The following is a 14,325-nucleotide window of genomic DNA, read 5'->3' as shown; positions in this document are numbered from 1 at the left end:
TAGGTTTATTTGTTTTCCTAGGTCTACCTGGGTTTCCTGGAACGAGCGACAGTGAGTAAGGAGAGGATCGTGAAATGGTACTTCCCACAAAAAAAATTTCCGTGAATTGGTACATTCCGCTTAAGGTTTTTCGCAAAATGATATTCGGTGAAATGTTGTACAATCATGGCGAACATTACTATCCGCTTTCTGGCTATGCAATGAGGGGACAGGGGAGTTGTTTTCCACTTTACTGTGAGGAACAATTGCAAATTTGTATATTAAACTACCCATTCCTGGTAACTAATAAGCATTAACATAAGCAGCAAATCAGCATATCTGGCATTTTATACTGCACGTTGTTGTATATTAGCTTTTGGACTGCATAGGTGTTGTAAATTGGCATCCAAAATTGTATTCAAATTCTTCGTGTCGGTAATTAGCTGTAAATTAGCATTGTCAGCACTATAAGAAGGTTATCAGTAAAGTAACTGTATATTTTGCCAAAATAGCATTTAAATACCATTTAAGGCGACTCAAATGCTTATTGGTCTGCATTTGAATAGCATTGGTGATGGTTATTGGTTACCTGGGATGCTTTCATAGTTACGTAACTGCCAAAATGAATCATCTAAGGTTGAACTCCTCAGAAACTTGCAAAACTCGAGATTGTGACAAAGATCATCCGAGATTCATGATTTATGTACAACACAGGTTAATTTGTGGCAATACGAAGTTTGTCGGGTTAGCTAGTTGTATCTATAAAGTATACGGGTCATTCCACGGGAAATTTACAGTCAAAATTTTTTTTCTCTTCGGAATATTTTTTTTACGTTGCTGGCTGGCAGGTGCGTGAGGGGTGCGTTTCTAAAAGGGGGGTGGGCAGACTTCTTTTGTCCAGCGCCTCTATGGTTCAAAGGTACAAGTACCAGCGAACCACATGCCCTGGCGGGTGTTGTGGGTTCGAATCCGGTTATAATCTCAGATTACAGCTTGGCTCGACTCACGCACCTGCCAGCATTGGACAAAAGGTAGGGGTTCAAAATGACTACTTGTCAAGCATAGCTACCAATACCCCCTCCCCCCTTCCTTTTCGCTCTTCCCCTCCTTCACCAAAAAATTTTCATTTCTTTCCCCTACCGTCCCTTTATCAATTGTAGTTCCATCGTGACAAAATTAGTCATTTTACCGTAATTTTCTCAGTTAACGGTGCTGTGAATAAACACTAAACTATTGGAAAGCATATTAAACACCAATTCTCACAGCACCGTCCTCTACAACTGGGGATGTATTTGGGATTCTTTCCTGTATAATCTCTAAAGGCTTGGTCAAATATTACGTAACGCCACAAACACCATTTTTGCGAGCCCCACACCCCCTTGTTACAATTTACATATTTATTTAATAATCGTTTTTTTTTAATTTCGTTTATTTGATTTGGCTCTTTCGTGTTAACTTAAAGGAGCCGTAAGTCTTTTATAAAAATATAACGGTAAGCACTGCTTATAACTTATGTTAGAAGGTATGATCGATACACCCGATTTACTGGGGTTAGTAGGTTTTTTACATTTTTCTTAACAGGAAGGCTAGGAAGGGTGGATTAAGGGTTTTATTGCAGTCTTTTGCGATGCTGCATATATATTGTAGTGTGTGGTTTCCTTTAGCAGTCAAATATATATGGCGTACTTCAGAACTGCGTAGCGTTTTGCTGTCTTCGGGGCATAACTACTGTCTTCAGTACATGTTAGTACCGCAGTGGGATGTGAGACGAGCGATCTGAGAAATAAATGTAAAGCTTTTTTTTTAATTGTTATGTCAGCATTTTTCAGAAATTTGTATATGAGGCTCATATACTGGAGATCTCGGCTACCCAGAATATCTCGTACAGGGACGTAAGGTTGTCTTCCACGGGCCCGAAGGGAATCACTTAGCTTAGACCTAGCATCACAGAATTCGGCACACGACCAAACAACATGCTCGATGTCGTGGAAGCCCTCGCCACAAACACAGTGGTTACTCTCTGCAAGCCCGATACGAAAGAGATGCGTGTTTAACGTGTAGTGATTGGACATAAGTCTAGACATCACGCGAATGAAATCTCTACTTACATTCAATCCCTTGAACCATGCTTTCGTCGATACCTTAGGAATGATGGAATGTAGCCATCGTCCCAACTCGTCTATGTTCCATGATGTTTGCCAACTAATGAGCGACCTCTGACCCAAGGTACTATAAAATTCATTATAAGCAATTGGTCTATCATAAATAATGCCATCAATCGCACCCACCTTAGCTAAAGAATCAGCCTTCTCATTACCCGGTATGGAGCAATGAGAAGGGACCCAGGCTAAGGTAACCTTAAATTTTTTATCGGTTAAAGCACTCAAAAGCTCCCGTATTTTCCCCAAGAAATAGAAATAGGAGTGCTTTGCCATTTTCATCGATCGCAGAGCCTCAATGGCACTGAAGCTATCTGTGAAGATGAAGTTTCGATGATCCCAAGGGAGTATTGAATGGCAGCAAGTTCTGCGACATACACGGAAGCAGGAGCATCGAGTTTGAAGGAGGCAGTAAAATTTTCGTTGAAGACACCGAAGCCAGTGGACTCGTCGAGGTAGGATCCGTCAGTGTAATACATCTTATCGCAACTAACAGTTTTGAATTTATTGAAAAAAATTTTGGGGATCTCTTGCGATCGCAGTTGATCCGGGATACCGGAAGTTTCTTCTTCCATGGTGGTGTCGAAGAATATAGCAGACTTAGAAGTATCTAGTGATGCGACACTTGCGGGAGCATACTGAGAAGGGTTGATATCTTGAGCCATGTAGTCAAAATATAGGATCATAAATTTAGACTGAAATTGAAGTTCGACCAGCCTTTCGAAATTACCAATTACTAGTGGGTTCATAATCTCACATCGAATGAGTAACCGATAGGACAATTCCCAAAAACGATTCTTCAACGGTAGAATCCCCGCCAGCACTTCGAGACTCATCGTATGGGTCGATTGCATGCAGCCTAAGGCTATACGCAGACAACGATATTGTATTCTTTCTAGCTTGATAATATGCGTGTTAGCGGCGGACCGGAAGCAAAAACATCCATATTCAAAAACAGACAATATCGTTGTTTGGTATAGTCTTGTAAGGTCTCCTGGGTGAGCTCCCCACCAAGTTCCGGTAATTGTACGAAGAAAATTTATCCTCTGCTGGCATTTTTGAATCAGATACCTAAAGTGGCAACTGTAAACTGGCAATTGTAAACTAGTACCTGAGCGATCGTTTTACCCATAAGTAGGAGCTGGAGCTGTGCTGGATCAAGCTTCCTAGAAAAAACGACCAACTCTGATTTTTCCGGGGAGAATTCGATACCCAGCTTTAACGCCCAACTGGACAAATTGTCCAAAGTATCTTGTAAAGGTCCTTGCAAATCGTTAGCCGTTGATCCTGTAATGGAAATAACGCTATCATCTGCAAGTTGCTTTAACGTGCATGACTCGAGACAACTATCAATGTCGTTAACATAAAAGTTATACGGAAGTGGACTTAGACATGAGCCCTGGGGAAGACCCATGTAGCTAATTCGAGATGTTGTCAAATCATCATGTGTAAAACTCATGCGTTTTTCCGACAACAAATTGAGCAAAAAATTATTCAAAACCGCTGAAAGTCCCTGCAAGTGAAGTTTCTCGGTCAAAACTTCTACGGAGACAGAATCAAAGGCCCCTTTGATATTCAAAAACACGGATGCCATTTGCTCCTTCTGGGCGTAGGCGAGTTGAATCTCAGTAGACAGCAACGCTAAGCAATCATTTGTTCCCTTGCCCCTGCGGAAGCCAAATTGGGTATCTGAAAGTAACCCATTCTCTTCAACCCATTTATCTAAGCGAAGGAGGATCATTTTTTCCATTAATTTCCGGATACAGGAAAGCATCGTAATCGGCCTATAAGAATTATGATCGGAGGCTGGTTTCCCGGGTTTCTGAATGGCGATAACTTTCACCTGTCTCCAGTCCTGCGGAACAATATTCAGCTCGAGAAACTTATTGAAGAGGTTCAACAAGCGTCTTTTGGCAGGGTCAGGCAAATTCTTCAACATGTTGAATTTAATTCTGTCTAATCCTGGAGCAGTGTTGTTGCAAGAGAGGAGAGCTATAGAAAATTCTACAATTGTAAACGGGGGTTCATTTGCAGTCGAAGGGGACGCGTCGCGAAAGGATCTCTGGGCCGGGACAGAGTCCGGACAGACCTTCTTGGCAAAGTCGAGAATCCATCGGCTGGAGTACTCCGCACTTTCATTCGTAACGTTACGGATCCGCATGCGTCTAGCGGTGCTCCAAAGAGTGCTCATCGCTGTTTCTCTCGACAAACCGTTCACGAACCAGCGCCAATATCCGCGTTTTTTCGCTTTCATCAAACTCTTCATCTGTCTCTCAAGTACCTCGTATTTCTTGAACAGATCTATCGAACCGAGTTTTCGAAAGTCTTTATACGCCAGAGACTTTTTCGCGTACAGTTCCGAGCACTCTTTGTCCCACCAAATGGTGGAAGACCGCCGATTGATCGTTTTCCCGGGTATCCGTTTCGTCTGAGCTTGAGATGCGGCGTCGAAGATCAAGCCAGTGATAAACTCGTATTCTTCCTCCGGAGGAAGTTCTTCGCGCGATTCGATGTTTTCCGAGATTATGGTCGCGTATTGTTTCCAATCGATATTGCGTGTGAGGTCGTATGTAACATTGATTGAATTCACAGACGGGTAACCATTAGCAATTGATATAAGGATTGGCAGATGATCACTACCGTGGGGATCATTGATTACCTTCCACTTGCAATCTAACGCTAGTGATGTCGAGCAAAGAGATAGATCCAGTACGCTTGCGCGGACTGGAGGATTAGGTATACGTGTCGCTTCCCCAGTGTTTAGGAGTGCCATATCGAAGTCGTCAATCAGGTTATTAATAAGGGCGGATCGGTTGTCGTCGTATAGCGACCCCCATTGTGTGCAATGGGAGTTAAAATCTCCCAAAATTAGCAAAGGTGCGGGAAGCATTTCTGCAATATCAGAAAGTTGCTTCTGCTCAATCCGCACCGATGGAGGGATATATATCGAAGCGATACAAAGGTCTTTTCCTTTTAATCTAGCATGAATGGCAACGACTTCAATATTCGAGAACGACGGGAGGTCTATGCGGAAAAACGAATAGCACTTCTTGATCCCTAGAAGTACTCCTCCACCATGTGATCCTCGATCTCGTCGGATGACGTTAAAATCGTGGAAATTGAGATCATTGCTTGAATTGAGAAATGTTTTACAGAGCGCGAATACGTCACAGTTGGAAATATTTAATAATTGTTTGAAAAGGTCGAATTTGGGGATGATACTTCTGCAGTTCCACTGTAACACAGCGATAGAGTTTACAGCATTGTTCGACGTATTAGTCATCGAAGGATACGATAGCTGAAAAGAGGGGCCATTGTGCTGTTAGTTGCTTCAAAAATGTTTTAACTGTGGGAAGAAAGGCAAGTAGAAAGCTTTTGAGTGGATCCGAGATGTTAAAAATTTCAAATATCCAGTCCACAATGTCAGAGAACTTCAAAAATCCCTTTCCCGATTTGATCTCTGAATGTACATTGGATGCGCCAGGGGTTTTTGGTGCACCAGAAAGCGGTGGGTACTCCTGGTTTGATTTCAATTTTTATAACCCTGGAGGTACCTGCTTCGGATTTCTTTCACCGCTTTTCTTAGAGTTTGATGAATTTTCCGTTCCGTTCGAGGATATCTTAAGTCCTTTGCGAGTAAGTCGAGGAGAATAAATCGTTTTTCTCTTCCTAGAGCTTTCTTGCATAGCATAAGAACATCCTTCGAGCGGTTCGTCAGAAGTACCCTCATCGGTTGGCAAAAAGGTATAGATATTTTCGTTGGTCAATGGCTCGGCTCTCTTGAGTATTTCTGCAAACGAGCGCTTGGAGCGTTCCCTAAGGGAGCGCTTAATTTTTTCCTCGCGCTGTTTGTACGTGGGACATGCCGCCAGATCATGCGGCGTTCCCTCGCAGTAAAGACACTTCTCAGTGTTACCACTGCAAGCGTTCTCCGCATGATTGTCGCCACATTTGCTACAGCGTGCCTTGTTGCAACAATAAGTGGCTGTATGACCCAACTGCTTGCAGTTCAGGCAGTTCATGACCCGCGGTACGAACAGGCGTACAGGCAGACGAACCCTATCCAGAAGGATGTAGTTTGGCAATGCAGATCCGGCGAAAGTTACCCGAAAGGATTCCGAGGGAAAAAATATTTTCTTCCCGTCTTCGACCGATGCTGAATGCGATTGCTTGCAGTCAAGCACCTTTACCTTTTGCAGCATGGGGTTCTTGAAACAGCCAACGCCATGCTGCAAAATGTATTCGATGGTGAGGTTCCCGTCCGTAACTACACCGTCAACCTCTACATCCTTGGCAGGGATGTACACGCGATACTCTCTCGTAAAAAGCTCGCAGCTAGCAATTGCGTTTGCTTGCTTCAAGCTTTTCACGGCAACTCGCAGTTTATTCGGTCTCACCTTTGTTATATCGGTTACGTCCGAAAACTGTTTTGCCAGGTCTTTGCCAATTTGTATAATATTCAAGGGTTTCATTTTGGGCCGGAAGAAGACAATAAATGGCCCCTTTGAGTCATCCGGGTAAGCCTTTATCCGTTGGGTAGTCTGGTGGTCCGGGGTTGGCGGGCCGGATGGGGGTGGGGGACCAGACGCCTTCAGTCGCGTCTGGGTGGAAAGTTCAGAAGAGGTGAGCTAGGCGGTGTGATATCTAGCTCATCTATTTCCTCCTCATCCGTTTCGACGTCGACAAACATCGCAACGTTGAGGTTTTCCATTTTAGCGGGAGCTATAAGCTCTACCGCTCATGAACTTAAAAAAAACTTGGATGTAGGGTGGGGGAGGGTATCAATTTAACGGGGAAGCAATTTATTAAATAAGCAAAAATATAAAAAAAATTAAAAAATATATATATAAGAAGATTGCAATACTTCACCGAACACAGTCCAAACCGGCTGATAGGTGAGTTGATCTTTTCCTGCCTAAGCGATGTGTGCACCAACAATAAATCAGCACCAAGTGATGTCGTCCGATGCCTCTGCTGGGTACGCGTGTACGGCACAATTGTTACCGGTAGCGGTAGAAAATAACAATGCCCGTTGCTGTGCTGCTATGTCTGCAGCTCTCATGCGGGCCAATAGCACAAAATTCGGGATGCTTAATAGAGTTTCACTTGTGTCGTGTCGAAACGAACAAAGCAACAATTTAACAACCTTGAACGCGAGCAAAAAAAATACTTTAATACTTTTAACCGTTATGTGTTCGACAAAAAAAACACCTTTAAGTGCTCGACAAGGGTACCCGGGTACCCACAAATTGAAACGCTTGTAACTTTGGCAATATTTGACCGATTTGGACCATCTTACCACCTAAAGATTTAGGAACTTATCCACTTTCAGTGGGGTTGCGATAGAACCGGAAGTGGTTCATCTGGTTCCCGGAAATCCGGTATTCCGAGAGTGTGTTCCGGAATTAAGGCACTTTTTAAGATTTTTGATGTAATCATAGTAATATGGGTATCCAAAATTCCTCAAATGACTCCGAAAGGTCATTTTTCATAGTTTTAAAACCGTATAATGATTTATCCTCGGAATGGCCATTCTAGGACAAGTTCCCGTGGGACCTCCTGTGGCCACAGAACTCTTTGGCTTGCAACACTGGCAATTTGGGTATCTATATTCATGAAATTACTCCGGAAGGTCGTTTCTCATTGTTTTGACTCTATCTGATGATTTTGCCCCGGCATGGCCATTCCGGAACATATTCCAGTGGGGCTTCACAGTAGTCCAAACCCACATAAACGTGCGCATAACAGTTTTGAGTGGGAAAACTTGATTTTAGGTTTATGAAGGCTTTGGAAGAGTTTCTTGAAATTAAAAGTTCTATCGTTTGATGGAATTCAAATTTTGATTAATCCCCCTAAAAGTGAAATAAAAATTTAATTTCCTTCAGTTTCAATATAACACATTTACGGGTTCTGCAAGGTTTTAGAGTATATTATTACAAGAATTTTTCCAGAAGACAGTAACCTTCTATCTCTTTAGCGAAGATAGAAAAATCCTTTTCAGCACTTTTTAGCTTTAATTCCGGAACACATCCTCGGAATACCGGATTTCCGGAAACCAGATGAACCACTTCCGGTTCTGTTGTAACCCCACTGGAAGTGGATAAGTTTCTGAATCTTTAGGTGGTAAGTTGGTCCAAATCGGTCAAATATTGCCAAAGTTACAAGCATTTCAATTTGTGGGTACCCGGGTACCCTTGTCGAGCACTTAAAGGGTAAAAAATTTCGAAGCTCCCCCTTTCCTCCCCCTTAAGTGCTACATGAAAACTTATTTTATAAAAAGTTGTAATTTAGCGAGTTCTGAGATGTCACGGAGTTTCAGTATCCTGAGTCGAAGAAAACTTTAAAATTTCTTACTTTGAAATCTGAAAAGGTACCCGGGTACCCTGTCGAACACATAACGGTTAAGAGCGGTCGTACAATAGGTGTTGTCTTGTCAACGGTTGCTACTCGAATGAATAATCGTTTTTTATTTGAAGAGTTTATTTTATCGTTATTTTAATCTATAATGTTACGCGTGACATTATCGCACAAAGCCAGCTCCCCAAAAAATTTGCGTAACAGTTTCAACATAGGCCCACCTCTTGCTGAGTTACGCAATATTTGAACGGGACCTTAATCAAATATTTGAAATATGAGTTATATCGCTTTTTATATGTTACAGGTGCACATTCGCTTTCAACAATGGATGATATTTTGTTTGTCACAGCCCGGCATAACGAGCAAGCATTTATGTGGGCAAATCATTTAAAAACATGTTTTGACAAAATCACGAAACAAAGAGGAAAGATACCATTTAAGTAAGTATGGTCTAGTAATAATCGTATGAGTAAATTTCTACTTTTTAATCTGATATATTTATATACAGTTTCCTGCATGTCAGAATTGATGAAAACCAAGTTAATCAACAGTTAGTACAGCGGAGTCTTTCTACAAAATTGCAAGTTATTATTGTCTGTCCTGTAATGCTTACATTGTCAACCCAATATTTACATTCAACTTTAGTATCAATATTGAAACCAGAGCAAGTTTTGGGACTGTTGTTGAATGTTACAGAAATCTGTGCATTCGAAAACCACAAGGATACCTTTCCAGGCTATAATAAATGGCGGACGTGTGTGGCAGGAGATCATGAGCAGTCATTTTTGAGTGAATTACTTGGTATTGCAACCGATATTCTAGGATGCGCACTACGTCAGCAACCACACTGCTATGATCCAAATGTTGCTTCGTTGTATAAACCTTCTTCTCCCACTGGACTTCATGATATGTTCACACTTTTTCCTAGAAAAGTCAAGATCGGGCAAAACAAAATTCTCGCTATCTTTGCGGAGCCCCTGGTGAAAAATGATTGGATTAAAATCAAAATTGAAAAAAATAATGAAATTATAGAAATTACAAACATTAAGCGACGGAATCCTTATATAATTCAATTTAGTATACCAGGTGAGTACAGCTCAAAAATTCAATCGATGTTTTACTAGTAATAATCACAATCACATAAAAAACCTGAATTAATCCACCTAGCGGTGTGACCTGGCCTTTTTACTGTAACAATAATTCTTTCTAGTTTCTCAGGATCATTTATAATTAAATTGACTATCAAGCGTGTAGGGCGCTATATCTCTGCATATTAGCGTTGGTAAGAGGAAATGCTTATCAACTTAGGGACTATATTGACTTGTTTCATTATACCTGATTTCCCTGATCGCGGATAAGTTCAAGTTGTTACGTGGTTTTTGAGCCGTAAATCTCGCATGTGCATAGTATTTTTCGAATTAAATTAAATTATGGTTGTATATGAGCACCATTGGCATTATATTAAATTTGTTAAAAAGGTATTTTTATATCTTAATTTTCGTAGTTACTGGCTTTACAAGAAAATTTTCGAATATCCAGGTTAGTCTCATATGACTGATGCTTACATACTTACATTATCCATCTAGCTCCGCCCATCTACTAACAACAATTCCTTTCCCGAAATACTTGTGAAGATGCAGAGGATTCCCTGGTCTTTAGTAGCAACAAGTATTGGACTAACATTCCTTTCCATCCCACCAGGACCCGCATTCGGACGTGGTCGGCGTCGGTATTGATCAGCATGCAGGGACCTGATAAGGTTGCACAATGAAAAATAGCGTGCTCTCCCAAGTATGCTTTTTCCAACCATCATTTTGCAATTTTCATCGGTCCTGGTCAATAACGGAGTAGCAGCACACGGGCGGTATCCTATGCTTATGTTTATGCTTATCATTAATAATTAAGTTGACTTTCAAATTGGTTGGTTGTTTATCAAAATCGTTATTTAACAGTAAAATTCACAAGAACGTACTGCGTGCAATAATTATATTTTCTTTTCTAGGGTGCGTAATTATTTGTAACCGTTATTTAATTTACATTATTTTTATTTAGTTTTAAAAAAAAAACAAAGCAAATCCATGGATATAAACGTTCTTACGAACCTGGGCCATCTTTATCGACAGACTTCGCAACCGGTTATTAGAGCACAGGACAATTACGGTCACAGAACAGATATGGAAGTAGAAATCCAAACACGTACATGCTAATTTCTACAGATACTAGCGAACCTGGCGGTAGCGAGTCACTTTTTTCCACGAAAACACACGAACGCATACGAATGCACACGAAAGCATGTGAAAGCTGCTACGCGATTGGCAGCGAGCGTTCTGCTTATATTGCTGTTATTCGCTTCTATGCGAAAACCTTCCCAAAGAAAAATAAAAACAAAAAAGACTCTCTTACCAGTTTTGATCGCCAAATCGTTCGGACTTCCACTTCTGTTCTGTGATTACGGTGCTAGTGCAACGATCCTACTGACTCTATAGCAGCACCGCACAGTTGATATTCGAACTTGGCTTGTAAGGAGTTAATTGTGTGGGCGAATGAATATTTGTAGAAAATCAGAAATTAACGAAAAAGCAAAAGCAGCGCCACAAACATGCTTGAGCTTGCAAAAAATGATTGTTTATCCAGCGCTAGTGTTTTTTGATGGCATGAGCGGTCTCATATGCACTAAATTCGTTTGAATTTTGTATAAATTCATATGGGAAAATCAACTTATTAGCACTTGCAAATCTAGACGCCACTATATATGCTTAACCTTAAGTTACTCGCACCACTTGGCGAAAAACTCATGAAACTTTGTCCACCGATTAAAAGATCTTGGTCTGTGAATCAACCTTGCTGAAAACAATTTTCTTTATTGCTGGAGTCGCGAGCTATACCAAGATGAGGTTCTACAGGCGTTCTACAAAATACAACAGCGCAACCATGGGCTAAACAAACTGCTTTTATTCTTATAGATGTCCGATTGCGAATAACAGCATGTGGTTAAAATAGAATTGAATTAAAATATTGATAAATTGAAATGAAATGAATTGAATTGAAAATTGACGATTATGTTTCATCACCAACACTCTTGAGGCGGTGTTCCGACCAGCGGGTATCGAAACGAGAGGCATGATTTTCATCATGCCTTGACCAAGTCGAAAGTGATTTATGACTTTTGAGACGACTGGGATATTTGCGACGAATGGGCCAAGATCGAGTTGAATAGAGACGACTGCTTGAAACAGGACGAGCCATCCCGGTACTAGGCTGCTGACGACAACGACGACATATTGTGTCACTTTCGTCTATCGTACGCAACTACCGACCATTAACTTTAATCCAATTTCTAACGGGACGACGTAACTGTATCAGTAAGCAATAACCTTACTGATACTTAGTGATATTATTGCTTACTGATCACTATCAGTAATTAATGATAGTTTTCGGATCCCTACAACTCGGGTTCCACTCTAAAAAATTAGCGTGCTTGGATTCGGGTTCGTTTGAAGTAGACGGTCGATTCTCCATTTTCTTCGGTCGGCGGAAAATAATTGTCGAAATGTTCATATGGTGTCTCAAGGTAAGAGTAATTTGAATTGTTTTCTTCATCGTGGAAGTCATTGTAATTGTTTTATTCTCGCTGTTCATAGCTAAACACAACAGGGTTAACTGATCTGACATTTTGAGGATTAAAATTTGGTCGATTGCCATAGTTTATTCTATTAGTTCTGATGCTCTGATCGATTTCCATGGGTCCCGGCCTTGGCTGAAAGGCTAATTGTCTTGGTTGGAAAGGCAAGCCTGGTGGTCGTCTTGGCAGGAATGTTGGTTGTATAGGATAATGTCTGGGTGGTGGCGGTTGTGGTGGCTGATGATTGATTTGTGTGTATGGTATATTTGGTCGCCTTGCAAATGATCGTGAAGGTGGGTTGGATGGTATCAATTCTCTTGGTGTCGGTAGTGGCTGGTTACTATGCTCGTTATTTTGAATGGTGTCGATCGTAGATTCATGTTGTGGTACTCTAAACAAAATTGATATGCTTAGTTTAACATTTAAACCTTGGCAGACTTTAATAATATATTCAGGGGCTGTTTGTAATTTGAATACTATAAAAAATATCGACATTTCTCAAGTACATAAATGAACATCCCTACTAAATGATATACATTTCGATTATATCAAATTTATTGTATACCGCACACTTGCACACCTAAACAATATCAAAATTAATAGTCTAACACCTTTCATATCATATCAAGTTCAATTAAAACTATCGTAACGAAAAGACATATCTTAATCGTTCTACGCCGAAAGTCAATCTGGTTCTCGATCGCGGTCGTACCGCGAGTTACAATTTCGTTGGTCTGTTGAAGGACCATATTCGCAATCCCGGTTTCTTTTCTCGTCGAAATTACATGTGGTGCCGAAACCCGGGATTTGGTGTTGCATTAATCGTCGTTCTCGGTGCTGCAGCTAACCTCACCATCAGAATCACCACGTTGTAACCACGTGGTAATCGTGTGTAATTCTCTCGAATCCGTTGATTACGGATCATCCTCGGAGCAGTAGCATAGCTGATTGGACTGTCGAATCGACATCCCACAACTGGGATATTTCATCGCTCACGGAAAGTGACCATCGTCAGCTTTAATTGTCGTCATCGTCGTCGCTGCGGTTAACCTCCAAATTGGCACATTGTCATCACTTGGAGAATCTATTGGAAACCCTTGGTCCGTTGGAAACGGATTCGGCTTATATTGGGAGCGGCAGCGTCGGAGCAACCAATCGTCATCCGACAATTTGGAATTTCGCTAAGCAGCTAGGATCTAGATCGCTCCAAATCTTCAGGGCAAACCGTGCCTACTCGATTAGTAACAGGAAGTTGGATTTGCTCCTTCAATAGTGGTGAGGTAGAGAGGGACGTATACGCTAAACCGGAATCCAAGGTAACAATTTTTTACTATTTTGGTGGTGGTATACGATTCAAGAATGACCCAGCCTAAAAAGCAGAAGCCAACTGGCACCAAAAAGTCCAAACTAAAAGTACTGTACCGTCGGCGTACAAATGTGTTGGGATCGGCTGAGCTAATTAAATCATTTAACGATCAGTTTGATCCCACACAAAGTGATCAATTGCCCGTCCGAATACAACGCCTAGATGAATTGTGGCGAGATTTTGAGGCTGCTCAAGACGAAATCGAAGTGCTGGAGGATGAGGAGGAACAATTTTCGGATGAACGTCGAGAATTCCAAACTTTATATTTCGAATTGAAAGAATCTCTACAAAGCAAGCTTCCTACACGTTCTCCTACTCCTCCAGCATTGCCTCCCGCGGGACGTTCGGTCCCTGTACAGCCACTTGCCAATATTCGGCTGCCCGAAATAACACTACGAGAGTATTCGGGAAAGCTTGATGATTGGGTATCATTTCGAGATCTTTTTGTGTCACTTATCCATAACAACCAACAACTTAGTGCGGTACAAAAGATGCATTATTTGCGTGCATCCCTATCGGGCGATGCATCTCGTGTTATTTCGTCCCTAGAACTGTCGGCCAATAACTACACAGTTGCTTGGAATCTATTGCGAGAGCGATACGAAAATAAAGCTTTTTTGATAAAGCGACATATGACGGGTTTACTGAAAACTGCATCTTTACGAAAGGAATCTTCGGCTGGTTTATCCGAACTGGCGGATGAGTTCGATCGTCATGTTCAGTTGTTAGATAAGTTAGAAAATCCTGAAGACCACTGAAATTCCTTTCTCGTCGAAAGGCTGAGTAATTGTTTGGGTCCCGTTTCTTTGCGAGAGTGGGAAAATCAAAGCTCTGAGATCGAT

At 41.4% G+C, this 14,325-nt stretch overlaps 1 protein-coding gene across 1 annotated transcript in view; it reads left to right on the top strand.

Annotated features, from left to right (window-relative positions):
- LOC128732688 (phosphoinositide 3-kinase adapter protein 1) overlaps positions 1-14,325 on the top strand; it is a 315,301-nt gene that overhangs the window by 176,207 nt on the left and 124,769 nt on the right. Inside the window, exons 5-6 of the mRNA XM_053825989.1 lie at positions 8,800-8,935; positions 9,004-9,581. Coding sequence (XP_053681964.1) covers positions 8,800-8,935; positions 9,004-9,581 — 714 coding nt within the window. The remainder of the gene's footprint in view (positions 1-8,799; positions 8,936-9,003; positions 9,582-14,325) is intronic.

Source organism: Sabethes cyaneus, chromosome 1 (genome assembly GCF_943734655.1).
Source record: "Sabethes cyaneus chromosome 1, idSabCyanKW18_F2, whole genome shotgun sequence".
NCBI classification, from domain to species: Eukaryota; Metazoa; Arthropoda; class Insecta; order Diptera; family Culicidae; genus Sabethes; species Sabethes cyaneus.
The sequence above is the reverse complement of the archived record's forward strand: the minus strand, read 5'-3'. Positions and strand labels throughout refer to the sequence as shown.